General features: G+C 42.8%; 2 protein-coding genes and 1 non-coding gene across 3 annotated transcripts; all 3 read left to right on the top strand.

The window, feature by feature from the left end:
* Window positions 1-348: 348 nt before the first annotated feature.
* LOC135651891 (CASP-like protein 4A2) lies at window positions 349-3,732 on the top strand. The gene is made up of 3 exons (XM_065172478.1): window positions 349-797; window positions 894-1,029; window positions 3,324-3,732. Exons 1-3 carry the CDS (start codon window positions 391-393, stop codon window positions 3,513-3,515), a joined length of 735 nt encoding a protein of 244 aa, XP_065028550.1. The 5' UTR covers window positions 349-390; the 3' UTR covers window positions 3,516-3,732.
* Window positions 3,733-4,004: 272 nt separating this feature from the next.
* TRNAL-UAG (transfer RNA leucine (anticodon UAG)) lies at window positions 4,005-4,084 on the top strand. Its single transcript has one exon. It is a non-coding gene; the product is annotated as a tRNA-Leu (tRNA).
* Window positions 4,085-5,109: 1,025 nt separating this feature from the next.
* Window positions 5,110-13,854, top strand: LOC103974944 (pheophytinase, chloroplastic). The gene is made up of 7 exons (XM_065172477.1): window positions 5,110-5,317; window positions 5,395-5,487; window positions 6,162-6,300; window positions 6,889-7,059; window positions 12,339-12,582; window positions 13,312-13,403; window positions 13,481-13,854. Exons 1-7 carry the CDS (start codon window positions 5,233-5,235, stop codon window positions 13,725-13,727), a joined length of 1,071 nt encoding a protein of 356 aa, XP_065028549.1. The 5' UTR covers window positions 5,110-5,232; the 3' UTR covers window positions 13,728-13,854.
* Window positions 13,855-14,860: the final 1,006 nt, after the last annotated feature.

The following is a 14,860-nucleotide window of genomic DNA, read 5'->3' as shown; positions in this document are numbered from 1 at the left end:
GTCAAGGCCGGTTCTTGGAAGGGGTGATAAGAAATATATAGACGTCAGGGAAGTAACGTAGTCCGAGCAAATCATGCCTTAGGACCAATTGGCCCGTTACCCGTTTGTACCATGGGCCGACCTACACGGGGCCCACGGTCTGTCGAACCGGGATACCCAAAGTGAACAGATGTCACGACCCACGCCGTATGTTCTCCCACGTACGTAGTTCCCTAATCTTAAATCGATTATTCTATAAAGTTGCATCGGTAATAAACGGTGGCGGTGCGACTAAAAGTCTTTTTCTTTTCTGGTGGTCCCCCTCCGCCACCGCCCCTTTCCTGCAGCCAAAGAAATTATAATGGAGTGGGATTAACCAGAAAGGCATTTGGCCTCAGCCCCAGAAACCCCATGGCGACCGAGTCCAGTCGATCGCCGCTCCGCAAGGCGGATGGCTCCCTCCCTCCGAGTCCTCTCAACAGCATCCCGGACCACTCCACCTCGCCCCCGTCGTCCGCCGTGTTCGGCCGGAACGATCTTTCTGTGGTGATGGCGATGGCGGAGGCGAGCCCCGCCCCGCCTAACTCCGCCCCCAGCAGGTGGCACTCGTGGAGCGGGCAGAGGGAACCGGAGCCAGCTGGGTCGCGAGTCGTGTCGGGGATCCTGCACCGGGACCGCCGCGAGGAAGCGGTGCGGCGGACGGCGGTGGGCGCCCGGCTTGCCGCGGCGGCGCTATGCCTCGTCGCCTTCTCCGTCCTGGCTGCCGATAGAGACAAGGGTTGGGCTCTCGACTCCTACAACCGCTACAAGCAATTCCGGTATGGTTCCGCCCAGGATTTCTCCTTTGATTGCCGGGCTTCTGGTTAAGGCGTAGCAATTTTAGCTTTGATGATCATTTGCCGTGATCGGTCCAGGTATTGCGTCTCCGTGAACGTGATCGGGTTCGTGTACTCAGGATTTCAGGTGTATGCACAGGCCCACTACATGATGACGGAGAAGCACATTATACGTCGTCCCATGGGGGACTACTTGGACTTCGCTATGGATCAGGTATTCGAACTGGGATTATTCTCAATTTAGACAGAAGTTGTTTCGAATATCAAGCTCTTCGTAATGCAGTCGGAAGCATGCCTAGTCGTTCCTGTTTAGTCCCATTTGACTTCTAGGATGGCTTAATGAGCAAATTGTTTTTCATTCTGTTTTAAGATTATGAACTCTTCATGGCACATAAAATGGATCTTGTTAACAATTTCTGGTGATTCTAGGAAGATTAACCATGGAAGCAATAGGTTAACAATTAATTAAAGAAAAGTTCAGAAAAAGTAATCTAGATGATTTTTGTTGAATTATGAAAATGCATACCATGGATTTCCTAGAGATCTAATGTGAATTATTTTAGAAACTAAGGGGATTTTCAATAGGTTTGTTATTGAATCCAAAGATATTTGTTATAAATTACTACTTACGAGATAAAGGAGGAAAGACAATTGATTACTGAATCATTATGGCATTGCAGCAATGTCATAATTAAGTCCATGCTTATGACCAGTCACAGTGAACAAATAGATTATCAGATCCGTTTGAGACTTAAGTTACATGATCTACTCTGCTTATTGATGACACTATTCTAACTAATGAAAGTAAACTATAATCGGAGATAGATACAAATACAATACAAAAATAAAGTAAGATTAAGACCAAATGTATTTTATTTAATTTCAATGACATGATGGAATTGAATGTAAAGTTGATCTGGAAAGTGTACAGATAATTGATATCATGGTTTTCAGTGTTTTAGTAGATGGAAAAATTGCATAAGATATGTTAAAGAAAAACTAGAATAAAATGGATAGGAGCAGCTGGAGTGGTTTATGATTGTATTGTATCTCTAAATTAGGGGGGAAATTTTGTAAGACAATTATAATGCCATATTCTTTATGGATGGGATGTTAAGCAGCCAGATATAGTGCATGGTAAATTTGAGATAGATGTCTGGTAACATTACAATGATTGTACCCATAAAGAAAAGATAGATATCAAGCATATGACAAGGAAAATCAGTTATTGTTGTTTTAAACGTGTTCAAAGATTAATTGTAAATGCAAGGAACTTCTTGGTGTGTTCTCTGAATTATTAGAGCATTTGCACAAGGGCAAGAGTCAATTTGACGCAGACGTGCAGTCATAGTGATTGTGATTTGTCAGTCATTTGAGATCAAGCTCTGTTGTGTATGCTATCTTTTGAGGACACCATTCTAAATAATGAAAAGAGAAACATTGATTTCATGTGCAGTTTAAGTAGAAGATGAATAATCTCTTTGAAAAAACATTGACTTCATTGTTTCTAAGATGTTGAAAAAGGTATTTGTCATCTGGTAAGGTTAGAATTTGAAGATGGGCATTGGGTGGTGCTGAATGTTTGTTAAGCAATCTTTGTATTAGAGAAAAATAGTTTATGTCAGTTCTGATGCTCTTGGTTCTCTAATTAGAATATTAGTCGCCTGAATATGAGAGATGAGAACATTGAGATGGATCTTTGGAAGGGATAGAACTAGATGAGCATATTTAGTATAAAAAATGTTTGGCATAAAGGATAAAGTGTAGATAATAAGATCAGGAATGCACCATTTATGTTCTTGCCCCCCAAAATGGCACCTGGTAGAAAAATTGGTCAATACAAATTACAAATAAAGAAAGGAAGACTAAATTGGGTTTTATTACTTGCATTGATAATACAATCACCTTCAACAAATCTCAGTGATAACTAAAACTTGATAGTTAAGTAACTTATTATTGTATTTTTGAATTGTTTTTTGAAAATGTATACAAGGCAGTGTCTCATCTATAGCTTTCATTTACTAACTTCTAATACAACCTGCTCTTATGATCACAAACCATCGACAATACTTTGGTCAATAATTGAAGGAGAAATGACTAAACAAAGGTATAACAAAACTTTTGCAGCTCTCTAATTTTGTGCTTACTCGTAATCTGACATGGTACAACAGAATAAGAATTTAACCAATTTGAGCACGGAACTTTAAAATAAATAATTACACTAATCTAAGAAAACTTAGTATCTCTGTAATTGATTTGTTTGCTGGTAAACATACTATCATGCTTTTTTTTTTTTTGCTAAGGACTAGCGTGTCAATTTGCATTTGCAAATTTTCTTCTTCCTTTTCTTGTGCTGCAGTTGCATGTTCCTAAAATATAATTATTTTTTAGAGTAGCTCTGTTCTTCCTAGACTTACGACTTCTGTCAAGTTACAACCTGACCAAAATAGTTGTATTTACAAGAGCAGATTGATAATTGCATGAGTTGTTTCTCTTTTCTGATTATAGATATTGGCTTATCTCTTAATTTCATCGTCATCTTCGGCCACTGCTCGCACTGGAGACTGGGTGTCCAACTGGGGAAGAGATCCCTTTCCCGACATGGCTACTGGTTCTGTAGCTGTATCGTTCCTGGCTTTCCTTGCTTTCGCCCTCAGTGCTCTCATCTCTGCATATTATCTCTTCCGCCCAAGCCTGTAACCTTCTCTGGGGAGCACCAAACTGACGCACAAGTTGTAATGCTACGTAGTTGTGCCTTTCTGCTTAGGATTGTGACAGAGTGAGTGCTAAAAATTGTGTGGCTTGTCCAGAATGACTGATCTCTGTGCTTTTCTGGAGCTCATTTATCTACTTTCATGGACAATCTGAAAGTTAGTCTATGTATAATATATGATCGACCAGAGCTCAGTTCCTAAAACTGTATCACATATATATGGGCAGATATCTCTGTTAAATGTGTCTAGAAAAGATGAGCGATGGAGAAATGTCTCATATAGTAATGCCTCTTAAGAAAACATTTTCTCGTATAAAAATGTTTTCGTTTCCTAATTCAAGAAATCTCAGTAGTTTAGAAGAATTCAATTAATTGCACAAATGGAGATTTTGGCTTATTTTGTTTGCCTAAAATTAATAACGGAGATGGTTAGATTTGATATAATAAATATTACAACTGACAAACATACATCATGTGACAGTTTGGCCGAGTGGTCTAAGGCGCCAGATTTAGGCTCTGGTCCGAAAGGGCGTGGGTTCAAATCCCACAGCTGTCAATTATTATTATCATATTTTAATCAAATGAGTTTCGTATTTTACATTATAATTTTTCTAATTTTTTCTCGTAATATTTATAAACTACATATATGCCAGATTTGTTACTATTATCAAACAGCTCTTGCAGTAGTAGCTAATAGATAGGGAACAATTACTATTGTCAATATACTGCAACACCTGTTTTTACAGCTCCCTACGTAATCACAATCAACCAGAAATCCTATGATGCCATAAACGATCCAGTCGACGATGCTTCTTTATTCCACAACAATGTCGAACCCATATCATCAGATGCAAACCAGTGCCGGTTCACGACGCACCTGCAGAACGTTCTCCTGCATGCCGCGTGGTGGCAGCACTGCCTTTGCCTTCCTTTGTTCTAGCAGCTGCCATGGTGGGATCAGCGAAGCCGAGCGGATTCTCTATGTCGTCACCTCTGGCGGACTGAGAACGATGCCTATGCTTAGCTTCTGGCCGAGAGACACGGCGATTGCAGAGTCGTCCGATCACGTACGCGACGACTGCAAGCACGATGATCGCCGCGAGAACGACGAAGACCGGGCCGAAGGATCCTTTGGAACCGTAATGGGAAGGAGCCGGGGAGATTGGCTGTGTAACGTTGGGCATTTTACTCTCTTCTCCGAACGGACCTCCCAGAATCCGCTTATGGAATGTGTTGAGCTGCCCAGATTTATAGGAGCTGAAGCTGCCCGGAGAAAGGAATCAGAATATGGTTTTCTTGGACCAAAGTTTGGTAGGGTAATGAAGGAGTCTCACATGCTTTCCTTGGAAACTTGAACATCCTTGAGCGGTCGCCTGCCGCTTCCATGCAAGTCATTCTCTTTAGCCTAATCTTGGCTGGGGAGCATCTTCTACCTGTGCAGAAGCACCATCACCGTTGATGTATATGATAACAACAACGATCGATCGATCTCTACCGTTCGTTTCACTACATTACAAAACACTTAACTGGAATTTTGGACTCTCGACATCCGGTAAATCTAAATCCGCCCCCCATCGGCTTACATGTAGCCACGCATCAAACACCCGATAGCCAATGCTTCCCTTTACTTGTAGTTCACATTCGTCGCCAATTCGCGATTCTTAGGGATTAGGTTTCCTTCTTTTATGTCAATCTGGTTTGCCGATGTCTGCTACCCTCGCAACCTCGGCGTCATCTGTAAGAGATTTCCCCAAGTTCGGTCTCGTCTCTAGCAGGATTCGTCTTGATGGTTCGGCATCGATTCTCGTTTTCGTTTGGTCTTTATACCTTTCGTTTCAACTAAGTCGTCGATTCTCCTATTGACAGGTAGTAAATGCAGGATGATGAGAAGAAATTTCGTATCCGGAGGAATCGCATTCTCCGTTTGCTGTTCCTTGTTGACTGCTGACCCTGTTCAAGGTCTCTCCCTATTTACCTTATTGGTGACGATGCTGCGTGTCTACTCTCGACTCTTACCTTCTGTAGCTCGTTACACGTTATATTGTTCTCCACCTTTTCTCTCGTGCTGGACGCAAGTAATTGTCGCCGAAGTATCGATTCTCCTTTTGACTGCTGACCTTGTTCAAGGTCTCTCCCTATTTACCTTATTGGTGACGAGACTGCTGCCTTTATTAGCTTTCCTTGAACCCTCTTCGGTAGAGGTGATCAGGAATCTTCTTTTCCAAAAGGGAAAATACTGGATTTTGAGATGTGAGTCAATGATGATGTCAAAAGGCGTTCAAATCATAGTCTTTTGAGAAGATCTTTGTTTTAGGGATTCTCTGCATCGTGTGTAGGATTTTGTAAATAGTGATTGACATGTTTCGATACAACAAGTTACGATCTATTGTTCATTATCATGAACGAATTTACTTCCCTTTTGGTGTTTTCACTGGATATTCTACTCAAAAGATGCTTCTAACTGGGTACTACCAAGGAGCTCTTACTGTGCACTAAAATATTCTGAATGGATCTTTGTAATTTTTACTGATTTTAGATGCCCCTTTTGGTGGTTTATCATATGGAATTCATTCTATCATGGGTGATATCAGATGTGTAGAAATCCTTATTTGATGGATTTCTTCATATTCCAGGAATGGATAGGTTACCTTTCAGATCCAATGGCTATAACTTCTGGACATGGAAGGGACGCAAGATACATTATGTAGAACAAGGAATGGGACGCCCAGTTGTTCTTATACATGGATTTGGTGCTTCTGCATTTCATTGGAGGTTAGCCTTTTCTTCCTCTCTTTCTGATGAGAATTTATGTTTTCTACTGACCGACAACAAGAGCCTGGTTTTACATCACACCCATTGATATCTAGAAATTTCATTGTTTTGTCCAGACATAGATTGATGATCTGAGCTAATATGACATCTGCACTGAAATTTCTCACTGTAAATGTAGAAGCTTGATGGTTGCAATACTATTGTTACTATTTGTCGCAGTTCTGACCAATTGCTGATTGGGCGGAAATATAATATATATGTATTTCACAACATAAAACTTAAAAGCTACACCAGGTTGCCATCTACAAGAATTGTAAAATGGATTATAAATGTATCTTCTTTTTCTTCCCATATCTGATTCGACATATTACATATAAGCCACCTACTTATACTCGGCCAGAAATCCATATTGCATTTTGGTTATCATGACTCAGAGACTAAATGCATGCATTTTAGACTCCATGGACATTAATCCAAATTCAAGTACCCTTTGTCCATTCTGGCAAAACTTTTGATTTATGGTGTACTGCCATATCATGTTAAGTTTTATCGTGTTTGTTGTTGATGCTGATTGTACTGTTTATGCAGATACAACATACCTGAATTGGCAAAGAAGTATAAGGTCTATGCTCTAGATTTGCTAGGCTTTGGATGGAGCGAGAAAGCTATTATCGAGTATGATGCAACAGTTTGGAAGGACCAAGTGTCTGATTTCCTCAGAGAAATAGTAAAAGAACCTGCAATCTTGGTTGGAAACAGGTAATACAATGTTAAAAACTAGTCAAGACTTTTGCTAAATGATGATCTGACCCTAAAAGTGGGTCATCATCTAGGTGCTGTATAATATTACCGATCCTCGTTCAATAACTGTCAACCTTTTTGCTTTCTTTTACATTGGATAATACATCAGTAGAAGTGAGTATGATGCGTAGGGACTACCAAGGTAACTAGTGGTTCCGGAGCTGCAAAACATTTTTGAACTGCAATAGTTTAATCATCTCTTCAGCATTTAATTTTTGTTCATTGTGCCGTGCTGTCACGGACAAACTTCGAAACCGGATGTTTGGTGTACTGCTTATGTATGTCCGTGTCTTTTGGTATGTTCATACCTTGTACAGCATGTGGAGGGGCAACCGAAGGCTTAATAGTCCCATTTTAATTGGGTTGGTGGCCTCTTTAGGCATGTAAATAAAAGTTGTGTCATGTGGACACGTGCGAGGGATTTTCGGTCTATAATGGACCATTTTACCCTTTGTTGTGCAACTGTTCAGAGCTTGTAAAGTCTGTTTGTAATTTGCATTGTCTATGAAGTGTTTTTCGGAGATGTTTGCTTGTGGATCCCGATTGAGGCGTTCTCTCTAACCCGTTCTCTCTTTTGGTGGTCCTAAGGGACAATGAGAGGCTTCGGGGAGGCTGACCTTTGCGGACGGACACGCAAGGGTGCCGCACGACTTAGGCAAAACCAGCTAAGTCCGTGACAGATGGTATCAGAGCGGGACAAGCACTCATAGAAACACTTAGCATGCAAACGTGGGGGACCTAGCGGGGCTGCGTTGAGGGCAGTCAGCACACACGCGACCGTTTGGGAGAAAACGGGCATGGAGATGTAGGGAAAGGAGTCGCTCCGAGGAGCGGGCATCTGAGATTGGCATTCAGAGGAATGGCCAACCCTTCGCGCAAGAGGCACCACGAGAACAGACAAGCTTGGAAGAATGCGGAGCACACAAAGGTTGGGATGGCTGAGTTTGAGCTACGGCTCAACGTTGACAACTATACTTGATGGTGCTCAAGGCAAGCGAGGCGCTTGGCAAAGGATGAGACCAGGCAAGGTGGAATGAGTTGCTCAGCGACCGAAAGAGTTTTACAAAGCTCACAGATGTGAGGGGAATTGCTAACTCGAAGAATTCGGTACTCATGCATGGGCTTGTATGCGGACGACGAACTGTTCGTGGCCATCCCAAGGCGACCGAAACTCGGCGCCAAAGAGCATTGAAATTTTCTCTTCGTCATGTGAAGGATACGTCCGTAAGAGGCTGAAGTGTGCAACGAGTTCAGTATGTTGCTAGGCCATGAGGGGTGCAGCGGGGACTGTATTGATGTGGAGGCGCAATCTAGCAAGTGCGTTTGCAGGAGGCAGAACAATGCACAGTTTGTTCAGCAGATCGGAGTAGTCCAAGGGGATGGTGGTCTCCGAAACGAAGAGAGATGTTGCTCCAACGGGACAGTTATCCAGGAGGGATAAGTCTCGGCTCTCCAGAGGGAGAATCATGTGAGACAGACATCACATGTTGAGGAGGAGTACCTCACAAACAACAACTCCACGAAGCTCAATGGATCGAGCAAGCAGCGAGGAGTTGTCGTATGATCTCGCTCGAGAGAATGCATTGGTGGATGCATTGCGAGATCAAGTGGGGGAGCAACACAACGCAACACAAATGAAGGCACACTTAGAGTCGATATGGAGATCGGACTCAAGGGAGGGCTGACCCGTGGAATGGTGGGCACGAGGACCACCATCGACTCAATGCGAAAACGAGGAGCGGAGCAACTTGGGTGTAACTTGGCGAAGTACCCAAGCCGCATGAAGGGAGCCAGCAGAGAAGTTGGAACATGGAGCAGAAGCACAGTGCTTTCCCTAGACAGAGGTCAAAGACATGAACGCTTGCAAAGGCAAGGGTAGGATCATGTTGTTCCATGGGTCCTTCATTCTGACGGAGTGGACTCATCTTGCATGGTGCCAAAGACGAAGGGAGCTTCTGGGCACATGTACCTTATCTCAGAAAAGCATTTGATGGAGGAACTAAGGTGACTCAATTTGCGGAGGCGAAGTTGGGTTCAGAAGGCCTTAGCACGGGGCAAGAGGATGCAGAGACAGATGCTCTTGAAGAATATGCCACAGTGTTGCCATTCAAGTTGCCATGAAGGAAGCGGTGCGCAGCGGAGATTGTGCTGGTAGGGGCAGAGGCCCAGGATCCAGACAATGGTGCACAAACTACAGTAAAGTCGGTGGACTTCGGGAGCTACTAGGCGACGGACTGTCCTAGAGCGGTGCTTCATCTAGGTGTGACCCAAGAGTGGGTGGATGAAAGTCGATTGCCAAAGGAGCGAACAAAATCGAAGGTGGAAGAGACCCTGCGATGTATTGGCAGAGGCCACACATGGAGGGTTCACAATTCGAGTTCATCCCACAAGGATCAGAATGCAACAGAGATGTCACCAGGAGGCGACGTGGTGCAGCGGATCGTGGTGGAACAGTTCGTGGCAATGCGATACACACGACAGTGTGACCCGTGAGGGACTAGATCATATGGAGGTATGATCGGGAGCTACTGGAAACTCCACTTCGGTGAATAACACGACGGCAAGAAGGGCTATGGATTCAAGGAGTGAAGGCTATGGTACCGCAGAGGCGGGTCTTCCGTGCGTGCATCGAATTTTGCATCGGATGAAAACCTTGGTCATCAGCATATGGGGGCTGTGTTCCACCAAGGGAAGAGTTCGGATGCAAGTACCAGTGTGTCCCATGGGAGGGACTTGATCATGCAGAGGTATTATCGAAGTAGCTAGAGAGTTGGACTGCTCCAGAGCTCATATTCGCTTAAGGGAGCCCGACAAGTCAGAGAACAAGGTCGAGTAAGCGAACGTTGCTACCAAGGAAGCTAAGGAGAACAGAATCGGTGCAAACCCTACAACGTGATGGCAGAAGCCATGCATGGGAGTTGCAGTCTGTCTTTCCATCGACCAAACAGTCTGCTTAGAGAACACAGAGGTGTTGAAGCAGGGGGTCGAAAGGGGCGAGGAAGCGACGACGAGTCCAGAGGGACTTAGCTACCCAAAATCAAGCATCAGTTAGAATGAAGGTGGACTCAGAGGAGTGCCACGGAGACACATCTATTGATTATGAAGAAAAAGGATGCAGATGCGAGGCGACGGATAGTAGGGATATGGGCATGGTAGCGCCATGGTACCGCAGAGGCGGGACTTCCGTGAAAGTCATTGATCCCTTGCTCTCACGGAGGGAGAGCGCTTGGTCGTGAAAGGGGCCGAGGAGGTGGAGCATGCAGAGGCAATCTCCAAGTACCGAGACAAGGCTGAAGGGCAGAGGCCAAGAAACTTCGTAAGACCGGTGTCAACAAGTTTCTCATCAAGATAGCCGTAAGTGAAGGGCTTCGGGTCATGCAAGAGTGCACGACCAAGGAACGAAGCAGGCAGTACGCGGTGCTGTACCTTTGCTACTCAGTGGAGTAGGCGACAGGGTTGATGGAGAAGACGGTACAATACCAGAGGCGACCTCATCTATTTGAGAATTACTCCAAGTTGGGGTGAAAACTTCCTGCATTCCAGAAGTTCAATGGCATTGAGAAGGTGAATCACAGTAACTAACTCAACGCAAGGAGTGCAAACACTTCAAGTGCTTCAGAAGTGTGAGCAAAGAGCAGGCGAAGGTCAGTAACCAGCTCGATGCATGAAGTACAACCTCGAGGAGGCGGGCGAAGTCAAGTAACCTTTGCCTTCTCAACTTTTAAGAGAATGGACGAAACCGAGTACCCCAATTCTCTTATTTATCCAGCAGAGGAGCTCTGCACAAGTTCAAAGACCCTTCGAAGATAATGGAAGACAATAGTTGTCAAATCCTCACCAACGGTGATCAGTGCTACTGAGAGTAGATTGTCCGCTTCATTTCCCAACGAAATGCCAATCGAAAACGGAAGTGATGCGAACCTACTTGGATGTGACAACTAACTGAAAGAAGAGTCAATGAGCAGATTTTGTGGAAGAAGGACCCAAAACTTCAGAAGTTTGCGAGACGATGCTCGTTAAAGCTCCAACAAGCATCCACCCAGTTCAAGCAGCATGAGGAATTTTTGAGAGACTGGCGCAGTAAGGATGGTCTTTTCCTTCATCCTGCGGATCCGCAAGAATCAACAAGGATCAACACAACTCAGCCAACCCCACACCAGAGTCAGAGTCATTGGTGAGTTGAAGCAGCATGGCGGATCAAAGGTTCGACTACTAAAAAACAGCAGCTGGGAGCCAGGAGGCGCATTGCAGTTGGAGCAGAAGATTGAAGACTCAGCAAAGGCGAGGAGTTGCAGTGTTCACAAAGGCTTCGACGAGGACGTCGAAGGAATAAGTGGGGGAGAATGTCACGGACAAACTTCGAAACCGGATGTTTGGTGTACTGCTTATGTATGTCCGTGTCTTTTGGTATGTTCATACCTTGTACAGCATGTAGAGGGGCAGCCGAAGGCTTAATAGTCTCATTTTAATTGGGTTGGTGGCCTCTTTAGGCATGTAAATAAAAGTTGTGTCATGTGGACACGTACGAGGGATTTTCGGTCTGTAATGGACCATTTTACCCTTTGTTGTGCAACTGTTCAGAGCTTGTAAAGTCTGTTTGTAATTTGCATTGTCTATGAAGTGTTTTTCGGAGATGTTTGCTTGTGGATCCCGATTGAGGCGTTCTCTCTAACCCGTTCTCTCTTTTGGTGGTCCTAAGGGACAATGGGAGGCTTCGGGGAGGCTGACCTTTGCGGACGGACACGCAAGGGTGCCGCACGACTTAGGCAAAACCAGCTAAGTCCGTGACAGTGCACTTGAGTTGTCTAAAATAGTTTACTTTTGCTGTTAATGCCATGGATGACCCTTTCTAGCTATCTCTTTTATCAATGCTTCTTTTACTGTAAATTTCAATTAATAGCTTTTTTGAGTACTACTCATTTGTTGATCTTCATACACGTATCCATGAGGAGCAATATCTTGAATTTAATCCCTATAACACATGTCTATTGTGAGGCCACTGTTTTGTAGGTTGGACTGATAATTATTAGTCTATAATTGGTTGGGACATTACGGCTTGTTGTGATAGTCTATTGTTGGCTGTAGTACTACATTGTTGGCTATGGTGTATTGATGATCTTTTCAATTGTTTCCTGTTCTTCCTGTCTATGACTTGCTTTTCTAGCCTCATGCTAAATTTGGTTTTTTACATCTTCATAAGTAAGAACTTACTGTTGATGGAAGATATTGCACTTCAGTCTTGGAGGGTTTGCAGCCTTGATGACAGCAGCTGAATCAGCTCAGCATGTTCGTGGAGTTGTTTTACTAAATTCAGCTGGACAATTTGAAAATCCAAGTGAACAGCCCAAGAACAATGAAGAAGAGACGGTGTTACAGAAGTTTGTGTTCAACACACTGAAGGAATTCATCCAAAGAATAATCTTGGGGTTCCTATTCTGGCAAGCAAAGCAACCTGCTCGTGTTGAAAAAGTCCTGAAAAGTGTACAGTATTTCTCGTTAACTTCCTGGCTTAAATTTTACTTTCTGGTTCAACTGACATGCAGCAAATGACCTTGTATAAGGTAAATTTGAGAGGGATCCTGCATAGTCACTCTAGTGTCGGCTCAGTTACTTGCGGGTCTGGTTTGACAGGGTGACTGCTTTGACGCCGCCCACTCAATGTGTTCTGATTAGCATGAAGATTCGGAGTGGGTAAGAAGTAGGTTATGGTCACAGCCAGGCTAGTAGCATAGACACAAGGTTGATTCTGTTCCATGTCTAGGAAATTTTATCCTTTCCAGCTGACTACAGTCTCCTATCAAAGAAGTCCTGCATGACTTGCTTTGATCTTGGCAATAAATCTAAATGCCATCCCTTATCGGATTGCAATGCATCAACATAAACCACAATTGGATGGTGTTGTTGAATATATGAAGTAAAAAGAAGGATATCTTCCTTTCTTATACTTCATCACGGGAGGATATATTCCTTTCTAGTCTCAGGACGATGACCCACATCGTTGTTCATGATATCAATCTTTGTTGATTATCCTAAGTGGTCTTCAGAGGACTGGTCCTTTTGGGTAGACGATGAATTAAAAGCTTTTACCGGGTGCAGTATAGTAAAATATGTTATAGTATGTATCGCTTCGATGTTATAAATGCACATTCATAATTTTCTGAGCCTTTAATGTTTGCTAACCATATCGTTCTTTTTCCCCTGTTGACACAGGTGTATATAAATGCCTCCAACGTGGACAATTATCTTGTGGAATCGATAACTAAGCCGGCGGAGGATCCAAATGCTGGAGAAGTTTATTACAGGTGCTTAAATTGAAAGTTACAACTTATTCGCCATTAGTTTTTACCGACATTATAAACCACGTTATGGTGTTTCTCAGATTGATGACGAGATTTATGTCAAACCAAAGCAAGTACACGCTCAACAGCGTCCTTAGCAAACTCTCATGCCCATTGTTGCTGATATGGGGTGACTTAGACCCTTGGGTTGGGCCTGCCAAGGCAGCTAGAATCAAAGAGTTCTATCCAAACACCACCGTCGTCAATTTGCAGGCAGGGCATTGTCCGCATGATGAAGTCCCTGAGCTCGTGAATGAAGCTCTACTCAATTGGCTATCCTCGTTATAACTTGAAGTCATCACCCAAGCATTGTGAATTAATTGTCGAATACATTCTTTGTTGGGGTAAAAACTCAACAATATAGGTTACATCTAATTTAGTCAATAAAATGAGAAGCAATAGGGATTAGAAGTTATCCGGAATCATGTTTGATGCAGTGATTTGATCCGATCGTGTTGTGTTGTTTTTTATTTTCTTTTACATCTCGTCGAGAAAATTGGTGCGGTGAGCATGGACGTGTAGGCATTCTTGTTTTTCTTTTATTGATGAGCTTTACGTTGTCTTTAACTGTTGGATGCTCCCCTGCCCAAATCCGAGAACCCTCTTCTGCCGAAGTGAATCTGAAGAATTGTGATGTATGGATGTCATCCAATGTTAGATCTTGCTCCGATGGGTGAATTCGAAGGAATGCAATTGGTTTTGGCTGTCAAGAGTTTTGTTTTTTTAGTTAGATCGTCAGATCCATTCAGATATTCTAATGATCTGGATTTAAAGGCTTCTTTAATCTGCAAATAATTTATTCTGCATCTGCCAAAGACCTATTCACTCCATTTCTTCGTGATTTAGTTTATATAAACAATGAACGGTGCATTGATTTTTCCTTTGGCTACATTAAAATTGTAGGTTAGGAAAATGCAGTTTTGTGTTTGCACAGGTTCTATTTACTCTTTTACCTTATGATTTCTTTCTTCTCTAACTTTGATGAGCAGTCAATGGCTTTTATTACTATTGATAATTGTTATTCTTTCCTTTTTCTTATTTTGCCTTCTTTCGACTTGCTTTGTTATTTTTCCAAGAACCATATATCGGTGTGTATTCATTAGCTTAAATACCAGTTTTAATTTAAATTAATAGTAAAGTTGCATTAAAAACTTATAATGTTAATTTCAATATGGAACACAAGTGCACAGCACTTGAGTAATCATTTTATGTATCTGTTAAAATATAATATTAAAAAAATGTATATTTTCTTTTTCTAGTGTTAAATCGTGCCAAAAAAAAAAAAAAACTGATGTTTGACAAGATAGGATAGCAGCGTGTGGGATTTTGGCACAACACGAAAAGAGTAGATATAAAATCTTTGGAGACTTGAAAATTTGTTAATCCAGGATATTTATCCATATGCTTTCATGTTACTTATT

The sequence above is a fragment of the Musa acuminata genome, chromosome BXJ3-10, assembly GCF_036884655.1.
Source record: "Musa acuminata AAA Group cultivar baxijiao chromosome BXJ3-10, Cavendish_Baxijiao_AAA, whole genome shotgun sequence".
Taxonomy (NCBI): Eukaryota; Viridiplantae; Streptophyta; class Magnoliopsida; order Zingiberales; family Musaceae; genus Musa; species Musa acuminata.
This window is presented reverse-complemented; position numbering and strand designations above follow the sequence as displayed.